The sequence below is a fragment of the Megalops cyprinoides genome, chromosome 8 (genome assembly GCF_013368585.1).
Source record: "Megalops cyprinoides isolate fMegCyp1 chromosome 8, fMegCyp1.pri, whole genome shotgun sequence".
Taxonomy (NCBI): Eukaryota; Metazoa; Chordata; class Actinopteri; order Elopiformes; family Megalopidae; genus Megalops; species Megalops cyprinoides.
The window spans coordinates 6,718,633-6,732,697 of record NC_050590.1 but is presented as its reverse complement, the minus strand read 5'-3'; the positions used below and the strand labels follow the sequence as shown (position 1 = coordinate 6,732,697).

Here is a 14,065-nt window from a genome sequence, read left to right as displayed (position 1 = left end):
AAATAAATACTAAATTGAAGAAATAAAATACTGAAATTGACAGAGAGATGACTTTGTTCAGAAATATTAAAGCAAATAAATATGTTATATTTTTAACACAGTAACAAGACAGCAATGCAAGTTCTTTATCAGTTGATTTGACAAATGCAGGGGCACATAGCACAATTTGCTCTGTTGCTACATAACTAGTAATTCCTTGTATCCTTACACTCAGAAGTGCTTGTGCACCATATAACATACAGGATACTAACTTGCATTCTAAGCAAATGTAGTGGGAGCAATTTAAGGTGTAGCCGATCGCAAAATGCCCCCTATAATACAAGGTAAACAACACTCAAAGATCAATCTAGCTAGCTCTTGATGTGTAAAATTTGCCATAGCATGCGATGATGAGTCGTTGCTAGTCCCTCTGGGGTTGAAACAGATGCGTTTCAGATACGGATGAATCTGTGTTCTGTCTGTGTACACGCGCGCCGATGCCAGCGCAGCCGCGCGACCCGGCTCGAGTAGCAGCCGGGCGGCAGCTCGGGCCAGCTCCGGTCACGGGGTCGGGCTCGGCTCAGAAGTTCTCTTTGTAGAACTTGAAGCCAAACTGCTCGCAGTGGGCTTTGATGAGCTTGGCGAGGGCAGGCGAGCCGCAGTAGAACACGTGGACCTTCCCCTTCTTCTCTTCCGCAACCTTCTGGAAAACCTGCGAGCGATCGCAGGTGCATCAGATAACGTAAGACGCGGAATTAACCTGGACTGTCTCACCTTGCAGTTAGAAGTCTGTCTGCTTTTTACATGGGAAGACTTCATAAGGGATGTTGGTCATTAACAATTTCCAGCTAATTTATATTTTTTGTTATTAGTTGATTAATCAACCGTTTAGTCTCTTGACTGCATACTGTAGGTTGAGAACAATATATTTGATGCAATATCGTGCAGTGTACTTGTTGTCTCTTCAATTTACTTATTATTAATTATTACTGGCATCTTACTTACACTACTCTGTAGATAGTAATCCTATCTGCAGGATTACTGTCCTGTATTGAGATTGTCCTTGAATTGGGTTTTAACAGCTACCTTCTCGTCAATCATATTAAAAATAAAGTTGCTAATGACCCTCCATTAAAGACATCCAAGTCTGAACAGAGTATTGCATAGAGCGGCAGCTGATCTGAGGCTCCCCCTAGCGAAAATTTGTACCACCTCTTGACATTGCATTTTGAATTTGAGAACCTACGGTGACATGAAAGGTGCTGTGTAAAATAATGTGCTGGCCCGACCTTGCCCCACTCTGGTCTTCCTGGCTGGGTACGGGTGCGCAGCCCTGTGATGGAGTCTCGCTTCTCCTTTTTGGCCAGCAGGTCCAACGCCATCTGCAGTCCAATAGCCTTCATGTCGTTTTTGCTCAGGGCTGATGTCATGTACATATGCATCTCCAGGAAGCGGCCTGCACGCACACACAGACACACACACACACAAACACGCACATGCATGCACACACATGCACACACACACAAACACGCACATGCACGCACACACACACACACACACACACACATATACACACGCACGCACATATTCATACACATACACACATATTCTCACACACACACACACAAACACGCACATGCATGCACACACACGCACACACACACAAACACGCACATGCATGCACACACACGCACACACACACACACACACACACACAAACACGCCCATGCACGCACGCACACACACACACACACACACACACACACACACACACACACACACACACGCACACACACACACACACACACAGACACACACACACAGACGCAGATGAGCACAAATCTGTCAGATACCTAAAAACTACAAACAATTCTTCAAATTTGAGTTATGGTCTTTTTACATAGTTACATAGTCTTTTTACATTTTGACATACTAAATATCAAACTGTGAGTGGTGCAAGAAATTCCTTTTTCCCAAAACACTAAATGAAAAAATATAAAATAAAAATATATATTAAAAATAAAAAATTATTTAATATAAATTAAAAAATAGATATCAATACATATCTAACAGCCTGTAAAAGGACTCAAGAACTCAAATTGGGTTTATTAGAATAAGAGGAGTTACACTGTCTTGCCAAAGCAGCTTAGGGTATGAGCACATAAAATCACACTGAGTATATAAAATCTCTCTCTTGCCTTCTTCACAGTAAAATAGAACAAGATAATTATGAGGGAACAACAGAAGTAAATATATGATGCTAAAAATACACATAAAAATAATGATGATTCAAAAGAGAGAAAATTAAGTACCGTCTTACCCTCTGGCTCAGCATCTGCTTGGTCCATCTCTAGTTTTGTCAGGAGACTCACAAACCACTCAAAGGATTTCTGGTCTCTGTTGATCCAAATGAAATCCACCTAGCAAAGCATGTAGATGTCACAGTGTGCAGGCTAACTGTAAACCTACCTGGACTTTCCTGGTCTGTCATGGAGGTCTGTGATGGACCAGCAATCCGCCTTACCTTCCGCAACTTCATCTCACTGTCCTTGATGGTCTCACACCACGAGTAGTTGCAGTTGGGGCAATTCTGCTTCCTCATTCGATAGCTGGGGGGCAAGAAACACGTGTGCAATATTTAATTGTATTTGATGACAAGAGGGGGTATATCTCTCCCACATGCTATCTAGGAAACTCAACAATGTGTGTGACTATTAGCCTTTGTGCAGGTAAGAAATTACTGAGCAGGATACTGAAAATGAGACTTCTGGTTGGTTGTACTCTGCACTAGGAGTCAATAGTCTCAGTGGCACTGTGTGATTTAAGTGTGCTGTTTTAGTGTGTGCTGTGTTAGTGATGCACTGTGTGATTTAAGTGTGCTGTTTTAGTGTGTGCTGTGTTATTACTGCAGTGTGTGTACAATGTGCTGTTTTAGTGTGTTTTCAATTAGTGCTGTTGTCTATTTGGCTTGTGCCCTCTCTCAGTCCACAGGGGTGTGGATCTCAGTCTCACCGGTACATAATGCTCTGCAAGATGGAGGCAAAAGGTGTGATCCCGATTCCGGCTCCAATCAGGACAGCATGCTCGGAGGCAAAGATCTGCCGTGTAGGGGTACCATACGGCCCATCTACATAACACTGAGAGACACAGCGGTCATGGCAGAGGGCTACAGGTCACTCATGGTCACCAACTGCAGTGAAAATACATGCTCTGAATATTATCAAATATTATCATATTTGGTAATCTCATAAGAAGGCATCATGAACAAGTATATGACATAAAAGTAAAAAGTATTCTGAAATACATTCAGCTTGTATGAGACTTGACTAATTTTGTGTTTAATGTACCAGTGCAGTATGGTGGAAATACATTATTCATCCAAACGCAGTACTTATGCAGGAGTTCACACAACTCACAACTCGTTTATCAACATGGCACATGGTTTTAAGACGTGTGACAGAGAGAGACAGGATATATAACAGAATCTAATCAACTTCAATAACATTTAAGATAAACACAATAAATGAGTACTTACTTTTATGTTACAAAACCTGTGATTGTCGTTTAGCTTTGCTGAGATCTGTTGGATGAAAATAGAAACCTTTTTATCATCAGTCCCATAAAACAGACCGCTTTAAAACCAAATGCGTTTTCACAATTGTGAATCTGCTACACCATAAACAGGAAACTGCCTAACACTCAGGCCTTAAGTATGGTCAGAATAATTTTCAGAACAGAAACAAACACTTTATATATTGAATATATATAACTTACAGTACAGAGAGTATATGTATGGTGATGAAACATATTTGTAATATCCTGTTAGCATGAATCACTTTTTATCAGGTATTTTTTGTCAAGTCATCTGATATTATGTGAATTCCATCAATTCTGTTGCTGTTAAGAGTGCATCCTCACAACAACTCACAGCAAAGGGTTGATTTTTAACAAAGGGCCCTTCAACGTGAATAGGGTTGTAACAGCACTAGCCTTGCATTACACTTGCATTACACAGTCCACCAACAGACCCAGTTTTGGAGGCATGTTCTCTTTTGGCCAGGGGTCTCTGGTCTAGAGGAGCTGGCATGTAAAGGTCTCGGCACAGGCCCCAGAATAAGTCTGTTCCCTTCCCCTGCTGTGAGCCCCAGGGTCCCGGGTGGGGGGGTGGGAGGGGGCAGAGGGACTGGCACACACCTCTCTCAGCTGGGGGGTGTCTCCTCGCTCGACCTGGGCCAGCTGCTCTGTGTGGGTCCCCTGGCAGACCCCAGGCAGGCCCCGGCTGGGCCGGTACAGGGTCAGCTCTATGGCGTCGTCTCTGTTGGAGGCCACCGTCCCGTTGCAGCTCAGCGAGTTAAACAGGTCCTGCTGCAGAGAGAGCATTAGTCTTGCATCACCTCTCTCGCTCTATTTGCTGCACCCTGGATGTGACGGTGCTAAGGGATGAAAACAGAAATCACGTCCACTCTCTCTTTTTTTTTTTTTTGAATGTGAAACTTGAAGGGAAACTGCCTTCAGTGGATATATGTGTGCTGAACATCAGAACCTGGGAGCCCCGCGAGATTATAAGGAAGATTTCTGTTCCACACATACACTTTTTTTTTTCCTCCAAGAAACCAAGAAAAAGGACAGACACACATACAGACAAAGATGAGGAAAGACAGAGACAACAAAGAAAGCTGGGGAGAAGGAGAGGGACCTGGGTTTTCCTCTGATGTTGTCGGTCCCTCAGGCTGGTGGTCAGTCTTTTTGTGCTGACCGTCTGGGTCTCTGGCTGCCGGAAGTACTCAAAGAGGCGATTAGTCCACTGGCCCATGGAACGGACATGAAGCCACAATGTGTCTGGAGAGGGGAGGGCAGATTTAACGTTAGTTGTGCAGCTATATAGCTAGATGGATTACATTACATTACATTATTGTCATTTAGCAGATGCTCTCATCCAGAGCGACTTACGTAGGTGGATGGATATTTACTGAGGCAACTGTGGGTTAAGTACTGTCCCCAAGGGTACAGCAGCAGTGCCCTGGTGGGGAATTGAACCAGCAACCTTTCAGTTATGAGTCCTGCTCCTTACCATTATGCTACACTGCCGCCCCAGGTGCAGGGTGATATCGCTGTGGAGCTGAATGCATGGGCTATATTTCAATGACCCACAACCTGTGTCACCATGGCAGCACAGTGCAGTGGGCTCGAGATGCAGGTGTCTGCTCAGCTTGCCTTGAAGACCCTACCTTGCTGCTCCGGGGCACTGCTGATGGTGAAGGGATGCCATTCATACTTGGCGATGACTGGTATGTTGACATAGACGTAGTCTCCCGGCTTGAAATGGAAAAACTGCGGTCGTTTGATCACCAGATGGGTCACCTGGAAACCCACGGGACAGGAGAAACCTCAAACAGTAGCCCTGTGTGGGGGTGCACTGCAGCCACACATTTGGAGACTTAATGTTAGCGCTTCATGAGCAACAGGAGGACCTATCAGATGGTATCAGTTACTCACCGGCTAATCGCAGTGTTTATGTTTAAGGGCAAAGCATTATCCATTAGTCCATTTGAGCCAAGGATTGAGAGAACATGGTAGCTCCTCTCACTAAAGGTGTAATGAAGCCTCACTCTCTGATAGCCACTATGCACTGAGCCTGTTTCTCTGAAGTGAATTAAAAGTAATCACGGTCTAGTCGCTTTTAAAGGGGAAAATACTGTCAGTACTTCGGCCCCCTAGCTGTTGTTTTTGTGTTTCTCCCTGTCTGTCAGTATCGTCCATGAGCTTTTGTTTACAGTTCCCTTTTGTTCCGGCCCCGCCCCGCTCTCCGCCCTCTCCCGGCCCACCTGATTTCCAGATCACCTCCACCTGCCTGCCTGCCCCCCTGCATCCCATCTCCTCATCAGCCCAGCCCTTTATATTCCCTGCTTGTCTCTGTCTTGTTGCCAGTTCGTCTCAGTGTTTTCTCTGTTAGGTTCCCGCCTTGTTACTCATGTTATTGATCCCGTGTCGACTTCTGCCTGACTGCCTACCTCGTCCCTGCCTGCCATCCTGCCTTGGTTGCCTGTTCTACCTGCCTGCCCGATTTTGACCCAGCCTGTTCCTGTCTTTGATCCCTGCTCCTGGCTTGTTTCTGCCTCAAACTGCCTTCCTAGTTTTTGACCCTGCCCGTTCTGCCACCACGACCTTGCCCTGTGATTTCCTAATACGCCTCTTGGAACCTGTACATGCCTGGTCTGCGTTTGAGTCTGTGCCTGTGCCTTGACAAATACACCCTCAATAGCTTGAAAAGTCTACACTACTTGCAGAGAATATGTGCTCACACTGGTGTGATTATAACACTAGACTGCAAAAATTCTAGCTAACGTTAGCTTTGAGGAGACAATGACGTAACATTACAAAGTATAGCAAATATGGTGGTGAAAGCTATGAGAAGCTTAGTAATGCCATTGAAAACACAATGAATCATGTAATGTAACATGCGCTACATAGCATAAGTCAGGTACAAAAGGGTTTAAAATGTAAATGGATAAAGTGTGTGCTTTCAGTGGATGTTGTATTAGAGGCTTTTGGACTGGAGCGGGAAGTCACCTTGGATGGCAACAGGTTGACCTCCACTATGTAGAGTCCACCCATGCGAGACACCGCAATGCCCACCAGCTTCTCCAGCAGGAAGATCACCCCTGGTGCCACAAACCACTTCCAGAAGTTGGCGCAGTGGACCACCAGCAGGGCCCACACCCAGACGTAGGACAGGTGAGACCAGTAGAACACCTGTAAAGTAGAAATGACTGCCATGTGCTCTCTTACACAACAGATTGAGAAAGGGTACAGCAAATGTGCTGGCCAACAGGGGCAGAGGCAGCGATTAGGTAAGACTCACCACAGGTGTTTCAGATGGAGAAACTGAGGCAGGCTGCATTTTTTGTGGAAGCTACAACAGACCCAATTAGCCATGATTCTGGAGAGATGCAGTGACTAAAGGCTTTGATTCCACTCGCCTCCAGACGCCTATCAGCCTGATTCAACTGATTGTCTCGGTTGATCCAAGTGTTTTTCCCTTCCCAATTCTGAAAATGGCCATTTTTTAAAGAGACCCGGGAAACCCTGTCGGACTGCAGGTCCTCCAGAACCCGAGCTGAGTCACCCTGCTACAAGTGCTCTCTTATTGCAATGGTGCCCCCTGCAGGCTGCTGCTGCATATTACTCAGCGGCTGGTGCAATGAATGCACAGCGCCCTGCGATGACCAGGGCAGAGGGTGTGACCACGGCCCTCACCTCAAAATGGCCGCTGCGGCGTACGAATGTGCTGGAGCACACCACCATGAGGCTGATGATGAACTGCAGTACCACTCCGGTGATGGAAGCTGTCCCGCCCACCCAGCCGATCCCAGGCCGCGTGGTGAACAGGTACTCCCACAGCTGGTGGGCGCCGTCACGCTGGGACAGCGTCACTAAAAACACAGAGACACTGTTAAGCATGGCACTCACCACCACAAGGAACGGACGTGCCCGATGGACACTCACTGTGACACTGTGAATCTGACGGACAGCCTTATGCAGGGTAACACATGACACAACACAACAACAACTGCAGCGTTAAACTCAGTTAGAAACACAGTTTTTTCACATCTGGAAAAAAAAAATCAAGACTAACTTGTGCATAATGGCTCAAAAAAACTTCTGAGCTGTTTCTGTTCTGTTTTGACATTTAGCAAATTACCTGCGCTAATTACCTCCTAGCTGATGCAACTGTTGTTTACTTTGGTGGGCAGCTATCATCATGAATGTTACATTACGTTACAATCATTTGGCGGATGCTTTTATCCAGACCAACTTTCGTGGGTTACAATTTTACATGTTATCTATTTATACAGCTTGAAATTTACTGAGGCAATTGTGGGTTAAGTACCTTGCCCAAGACTACAGCAGCAGTGGGTACTTGAACTGACTTCCTTTTGGTTACGAGCCCTGCTCATTACTACTATGCCACACTACTGCCCCTATGTTGATATGTTGTCGGTTTTTATGGGCGGGGCTATCAGAGTGGAAGTATGGTACCGAAGTTGAAGACGTGAGCGGTTGTGTGCAGCAGGGTGAAGCTGAAGATGGCGTAGCCCACGATCTGATGGAGCAGGATGTTCTGGTCCAGGGGCAGCACCCGAACCACCCAAGTGGCCCTGAGCCAGGTGAGGCAGCGCCGCAGCATCAGCACCTGGATGCGGTAACCATAGAAACAGTCACCACCTGCACTCAGTCACCACGGAGACACTCGGGGCTTGTACACAGTCACCATAGAAACATTCAGCACCTGCACACACAGTCAAAATCGGAGTGCTCAACACTCTCACGCAGAGTCACCATGGAAACACTTCATGCCACACTGATCTCCAATTGGGTTAATTATAACCTCTAAAAACAGACAATGAAGAACCAAACAACTGGATTGAAGTGCGCCTATCCATTTCCTCAGATAACACGCAAACACTTGCACATACATTAGCACCATGAATAATGCTACAATGCAGGGATTTGCTTTTAGTGACAGTGACCGTCAGTGTGGCCGTAACTGCAGCTGCCAACATCATGCAAACAGTGCCGGCGTGCATGATGCCTGGGCCCAGGACAAAATTATTTCAATGGGCCCCCACCCCCACCCCAATTACAATGAAAAATATGCTTGACAGCACGCTTGGCATATTCAACGACATGCTTTATTGTTAGGACAACTGAAATGTCATTCTAAAACATTCAAAACACAGTCATCTGCCACACATTTTTTTCTAGCAAAGTCATGTATTATGTCCTTAAACTCCAGATTCTGCATCAAATGGCTCTCTATTGAAAGCCGTGCCAAACCATTTAATCTGTCTTGAGACATAGTAGATCATAGTAGATTTTTGTTTATAATTTTCATCTTTCTGAATGCACTTTCACCACCTGAGACAGTCACCAGCAATCACAGAAAAATGCACAGTAAGACGCACAAGTCACCATAAATGCTCTGAAGATTCAGTATATATCGTATACACTAGCTAGTGCGTAAGGAACCTGGCATGTCTCGACCTTATAACCAAGGGCAGATAGGTAGCTACCACGTTAGACTCAATAGTTACAAGAGTTTAAAATACAACAGCATAAAGTAGCAAACTATTCTAACTGCACATTAATAACAAATAATGCAAACCGGCAAGTCAAAGTAGTTACCCTACTGAAACAAAAGTTTAGCAAGATAGCTAAACTACCTCACTAGCGTCTAGTAGGGTTCTCATTTCGCTAGCAAGCTAATTTGCTGTTTTCAAACAAGACAGTGCAATGGGTAAAGTGCGTTCCTTACTTCAAGTTTTAATTTCCAGATAATCTCATTAAACAAACAGTCACAGCAAACGAACCAGCAAACTTCTGCGCTTACTTGCACGAGTATGCATTAGCAGGCTAGTCATCTTTTTTCTCTTTTCGTTTTTCGCTTTTGAGCACCAGATTTGTGAGTAGACATTTTGACAGCTCGATTTGGTAAAGGTGGTGTGGACAAATTAATGTAGGACTACCCTTAAGACCAAACCAATTTGCAATATAATAGGGGGACATGTTTAGGCTACATATTGTAGAATGAAGACAAATGATTTGCTGGCAAGCATCATTTATTCAACAAATAATGCAAACACTTTCTGAAAACATATAAATTTGTCTAAGTATTCCACCAACCAATGGCCATCATGCTGTTGATATGAGTGAGGATCACTCTCTCTCCTGGGCCCCCCCTTGGGCTTCCCCAGTTGTCCCCCCCAGATGCCGGGCCTGCATGCAAATATCCAAAAACTCTCATTCATTGTATGGATGAGCATGGAAACGCAGTCTTCCTCTGTCAGGAAAGCGCGCTTTTCGAGATGCACCATGTCAAATGTGTCGTTCCCCCCGCATCCCTCCACACGCTCTCACCATGACGAAGGTGCAGTTGAAGTTGAGGCACTGCCCGCAGCCCTTGGCCACCATGAGCCAGGGCCCGCCGGGGGCATTGTGGAGAGCGGCCACGATGAAGAGCAGGGCGTTCAGGCAGGCGTACGCGCACAGGAAGAGCAGCTTGCGGCTGTTGTTGTGCCAGTAGGCCGGGGTCAGGTACCGCGGCGTGTGGCGCTTCTTCTGCTCCGTGGCCGGGGGCTTCAGCCAGTTGGCGGCGCTGGGAGTGGACACACACAAATGCGGGCACACACACACACACACACACGCACACACACACACACACACACGCACACACATACGCACACACGCACGCACACACACACACACGCACACACACACACACACACACACACACACACACACACACACACACACACACACACAGCGGGAAGATTTACAGAGAAAATCATGGAAAAAAGGGTGGCGGAGTAGTGTAGTGGTTAAGGAGCGGGGCTCTGAACCAAAAGGTTGCTGGTTTGATTCTCCTGCTGGGGCGCTGCTGCTGTACCCTTGGGCAGGGTGCTAAACCCACAATTGCCTCAGTAAATATCCAGCTGTATAAAGAGATAACATTGTAAAAAACTGTAACTGACGCAAGTCGCTCTCAATAAGAGCATCTGCTAAATGTAGTTTAGTGGAAGAAGATGCCAAACCACCCACTGTGACCAGGGAAGCTAGTGCCACTACTCTACTCTAGTGACACTTTATTATTGTTATTTTTTACATCTTTTAATGCTTTTTTTCCCCCTTTATGTAATAACCCTGTTTTGGAACTGGCAATATTATATTATAGGCCTGCCGTAGTCAGATGAATGAAATCCTCCGATACACTCACACACAGCTGATGGATGTTTTTCACACTGATAGTCATGCAGTGCACTTCAGTGGAGTGGGCACTCATTGGAGAATAGGTGCTACCTCACTGACATCATTCAAGCAACATCCTTAATAAATTGCAGGGTGTCAGAGCAGGGGAGATGAGGAAACCCTGGCTGGCATACACAACCCTCTCCCCGGCGGAACGGTGCTGCAGGATCCTGGTCATTTTCAGCAAATGTAGGGCCAGTTACAAACGCCAGCTGTAGGGCTCAGCCTGCTCTCCATGTGAATGCCTTGCCAACTGAACCACTCGGGACTGACGGTCCCATTTTGTCACCGTAAGGAATGTGGAACTCACAAGATTGTGGAAAATAGCAAAAAAATAGGGGGAAAGACCGGGAATTATGTAATCCAATTCATTTTTCGTGGAATAAATCATTCCATTAAAAGAGTGAACTACCTGTATGTCTCCAAGATGTTAGACTCTACAGCTATCCTATTTAAACTATTCAATGTTAAATTGCCCAGTTAGTTGTGGGTGTGTGTATATACATGAACATGCATGCATTTGACTATGTATCTGTGTGTGTGTTCATGCTTGTGTGTGAATATGTTTTTTTGTGTATGTACATTGTGCATATGTGTGTGTGTGTGTGTGTGTGTGTGTGTGTGCGCACGTATGTGTCTGTGTGTTTATTTGGGATTTACCTTATAGTGAGGTTCTCCATGACCTCAGGGAAGCTCTCCAGCTCCGCCTTCAGCTCCTCAAAGGTGATGGAGCCGCTGTTGTCCTTGTCAGCAGACTCGAACAAGGCCAGGGTCAGGTCATCCAGCTTCTCCTCCGGCAGAGAGATGGCGCTCTCCCGCAGGCAGGACTTGAGCACCGTCCGCAGCTCATCCGGGTCAATGGAACCGCTGCCTGTGAGACATTGTGATGTCACACTGTTAAGAACCTCTAAAACGTAACAGTGCAGCTGTGTTGTTTCTTCCATACAAGCCAAAGGTTGCTTAATGGAATGATTTACCTCAATTTTTTTTTTAGGTTAAGGTGTATAACAAAAGATTTACCACCTCTAGCGAACATTATAATTAAAAATGATTATTATTTTAAAATGTAGGTTTGGTTTAAAATTAAAAAAAGGTTTGGTTTAAAATAAAAAAAAACATTAAAAGTGACTGATGTGCAATAAAATTCCCCTCTCCCCACTGTTTTCTGCCAGCAAAAGAAGATCAATTCGATGATCTTACACTATGAAGATAATGCTGTAAAAATGCTATTCACGCTGGAACCACAGAGAGAGCGGCAGGTTTTTTAGATCAGTGCTGCACAGGTTCATTGCTCCTTTAAATTATCAGGACAGCCTTTGACATCGACTGCACACACTACACCTGCCAACACACAGACCAATTAAAGATCAGTTATTCTTCCCAGTGTCTGTGTAGCATTGATCCGGAAAAAGAAAACAGCACCGCAGACGGACACAGACATCACTCAGGTGTTCTAACCATCGACGTCGTACACCTGGAAGAGGAACCGCAGCTTGTCGGTCTCACTCCCATGGATGAGCAGGTCCAGCGCCTTCAAGAGCTCGTCCAGGCTGATCGTGCTGCTGCCATCCGAGTCAAACAGGGCAAAGAACCGCTCCGCAAAGAACGACTGTACAAAGACACCCCACAGCGCTGCTTTAACACCGGTGGCAATAGGCCTGTCTGTAAATGAGACATAATGTAACGTCTTGGAGGGGCTGATGGCCTGGCACCCAAGGTGTTAGGCAGTGCCATGTCTGTACTGGGGGTGAATGGGTGAAAAAGGCATGAGACCTGGGGCAATAGTGTAGCATAGTGGCAAGGAGTATTGCTTGTAACTGAAAGGTTGCTGTTTTGATTCCCTGCTGGGGCACTTCTGCTGTATAGTTTGGCAAGGAACTATACATGGATGGATGACATTTAAAAGCTGTAACCTATGTAAGTTTCTCTGAATAAGAGTGCCTGCTAAATGACAATAATAATGTGAATGTAACATGCTTAGGTTTGACCAAAGTCGTTTAGCAAGGAGGGGTGCCTACACGCAACCTTTGAACACACCAGATGCCTATCATACAATCTAAAGGAAGTTTTGGAAGCTTCGATGAGGATGTTGCAACAGTGTTTCTAAGTCCCCTCTGGGTAACATGTGATAACAGCACAGTGCTGGGAAGCTCGATGTTTGATGTCGGGGCACCTCCTTGACTTTGAGCGCGGTCTTGAACTCATCCAGGTCGATCTCCTTGTCCTCTCCAGCGATGCTCTCGAACTGCTTGGTGACCCATTCTAGCCAGCGTGCATCCTCATCAAGGCTCATGGTGCTGCAACAGGAAGTCAAGGTGGGTGGTGGGGGGGGGGGGGGGGGGGGGATGAAAGCATCACCAGGAGCATGACAACACAGTTTCCATCTCTAGTACCACTCCCAGCTTCCTCCCTTTAGATTAACCAGGGCTACAGCAGCTAAGGCCACTGATTAAAATCTTCTGGCTAGAATTACACTAATGGAATAACGGGGTCTGTGGATGTGCCTGGCCTAGAAACACATTATTTAACATTGTAGTGCAAGTGCCACTGTAAAACTGTGCTCACTAGTATTCTTTCTTTAAATAAAAGAACATTTGCATGCACTTTTCTTTATGTGCAAATTGGGTGCCGTGCACACTGACAACAGATAATGAAATAAGACAAGCAGATGACTGTTGTACATCAGGGTGGATGTAAGGAAAGCAGGATTCACACCAGTTTGTGGACCTGAGATAACACTGTTTACACCTCTACTGGTGTGTCAGTGTTTAAGAGGATGATTATCATATCTGCATTTATTTTTAGCCCTGATCTCTTTTGAATTCCCCAAGCTATCATAAACATCTGAAACACTCTGGGGTTTGTGATAATGGCCCTCCTGGGAAGGGGGGTGTCACAAGAACTCAACATTGTTGATGTTACCATGGAGATGTCAGAAGCAGCAAGTGCACGGCTGTGATATCATTTGCGTCCACTAATTAGCCTGCTTAATTAAATTTCTAAATGGAGGACCCAAGCCTGTCAATCAATATATGCCACATGCATTAAAACAATAATAATGCAACCGCAAAAGCAGCTAAGCATGCATGCGCACTCACACGTAGGCACACCCACACACAGGCATATCTGCATATGCGTGCATGCATAGATTATTGGCTATCTCACCAAATAAACTCCATCAAGGTTTCAGTGTTTTTATGAAAAATATCAAACCAAATAAAGCACTCAAATAAAGAATTATTTGAAGAATAAAGAATAATTTCTTGAAACATTAACATGA

At 45.4% G+C, this 14,065-nt stretch overlaps 1 protein-coding gene across 1 annotated transcript; it reads right to left on the bottom strand.

Annotated features, from left to right (window-relative positions):
• Positions 1-559: 559 nt before the first annotated feature.
• On the bottom strand, positions 560-13,078 carry nox5 (NADPH oxidase, EF-hand calcium binding domain 5). Its single transcript, XM_036535668.1, has 15 exons — positions 12,959-13,078; positions 12,244-12,394; positions 11,446-11,656; positions 9,898-10,135; positions 8,020-8,173; positions 7,237-7,412; positions 6,550-6,732; positions 5,208-5,340; positions 4,676-4,818; positions 3,515-3,559; positions 2,992-3,116; positions 2,504-2,588; positions 2,300-2,399; positions 1,269-1,435; positions 560-691 (listed from the first exon to the last, which is right to left on the bottom strand). The coding sequence occupies exons 1-15, from the start codon at positions 13,076-13,078 to the stop codon at positions 560-562; spliced, it is 2,163 nt and encodes a 720-aa protein (XP_036391561.1).
• Positions 13,079-14,065: the final 987 nt, after the last annotated feature.